At 42.0% G+C, this 729-nt stretch overlaps 1 protein-coding gene across 1 annotated transcript in view; it reads left to right on the forward strand.

Annotated features, from left to right (window-relative positions):
* The first annotated feature begins 456 nt into the window (after positions 1-456).
* LOC118751135 overlaps positions 457-729 on the forward strand; it is a 1,914-nt gene continuing 1,641 nt past the window's right edge. Inside the window, exon 1 of the mRNA XM_036485902.1 lies at positions 457-690. Within this exon, the coding sequence (XP_036341795.1) occupies positions 457-690 (234 nt within the window). The remainder of the gene's footprint in view (positions 691-729) is intronic.

Consider the following 729-nt stretch of genomic DNA (forward strand, 5'->3'; position numbering starts at 1 on the left):
AAAAGTTACTTTTCCACTAGCCGCAACACAGTGCAACGGCCAAATTATTGCCAAGGCAGAGTTCCGCTTCGTCTTCGCGATCAAATGGAACATGTTGGCTTTCACTACGATCCTGACTACGACTACAGCCTGCATGGTTCCATTGGAGCAATGGATATTATTTGTACGCATTGCAATGCAGCGAAGTTTCGAGGAGAAACAGCTGGCATGTGCTGCTCCGGTGGCAAAGTGAAACTGCCTGCATTGGCCCAAAAGTCATTAGAAGCATTCAATAGAACAATGCAAGATTTACGCCAAAATCAATAACTTTTTGGCGGGGCATTAGTATTATTATCCGGCGATTTCAGGCAAACTTTGCCAGTCATTCCTCGACCAACTCCTGAAGACGAAATAAAGGCATGTTTAAAATCGTCAGTTTTGTGGAGACATGTTCAAAGGCTGACTCTTACCATCAACATGCGAGTCCAATTGCAAAATGATCGATCCGCAGCGGCGTTTTCGAAGCAGTTGTTGGACATTGGCGAAGGCAAAATACCAATCGATGATACCGGTTTGATCACATTGCAGAACAACTTTTGTACACTTTTACAATCGAAAGAAGAATTGATTGAAAGTGTATTTCCGAATATTGTTCAACACTATCAACGCAATGATTACTTAAGTGAACGCGCAATATTGGTACCGAAAAATGTACACGTCAACGAAATCAATTTTGCCATTCAAGAAAAA

This window comes from Rhagoletis pomonella, unplaced genomic scaffold (genome assembly GCF_013731165.1).
Source record: "Rhagoletis pomonella isolate Grant_MI unplaced genomic scaffold, Rhpom_1.0 Rhpom_scaffold_00556, whole genome shotgun sequence".
NCBI classification, from domain to species: domain Eukaryota; kingdom Metazoa; phylum Arthropoda; class Insecta; order Diptera; family Tephritidae; genus Rhagoletis; species Rhagoletis pomonella.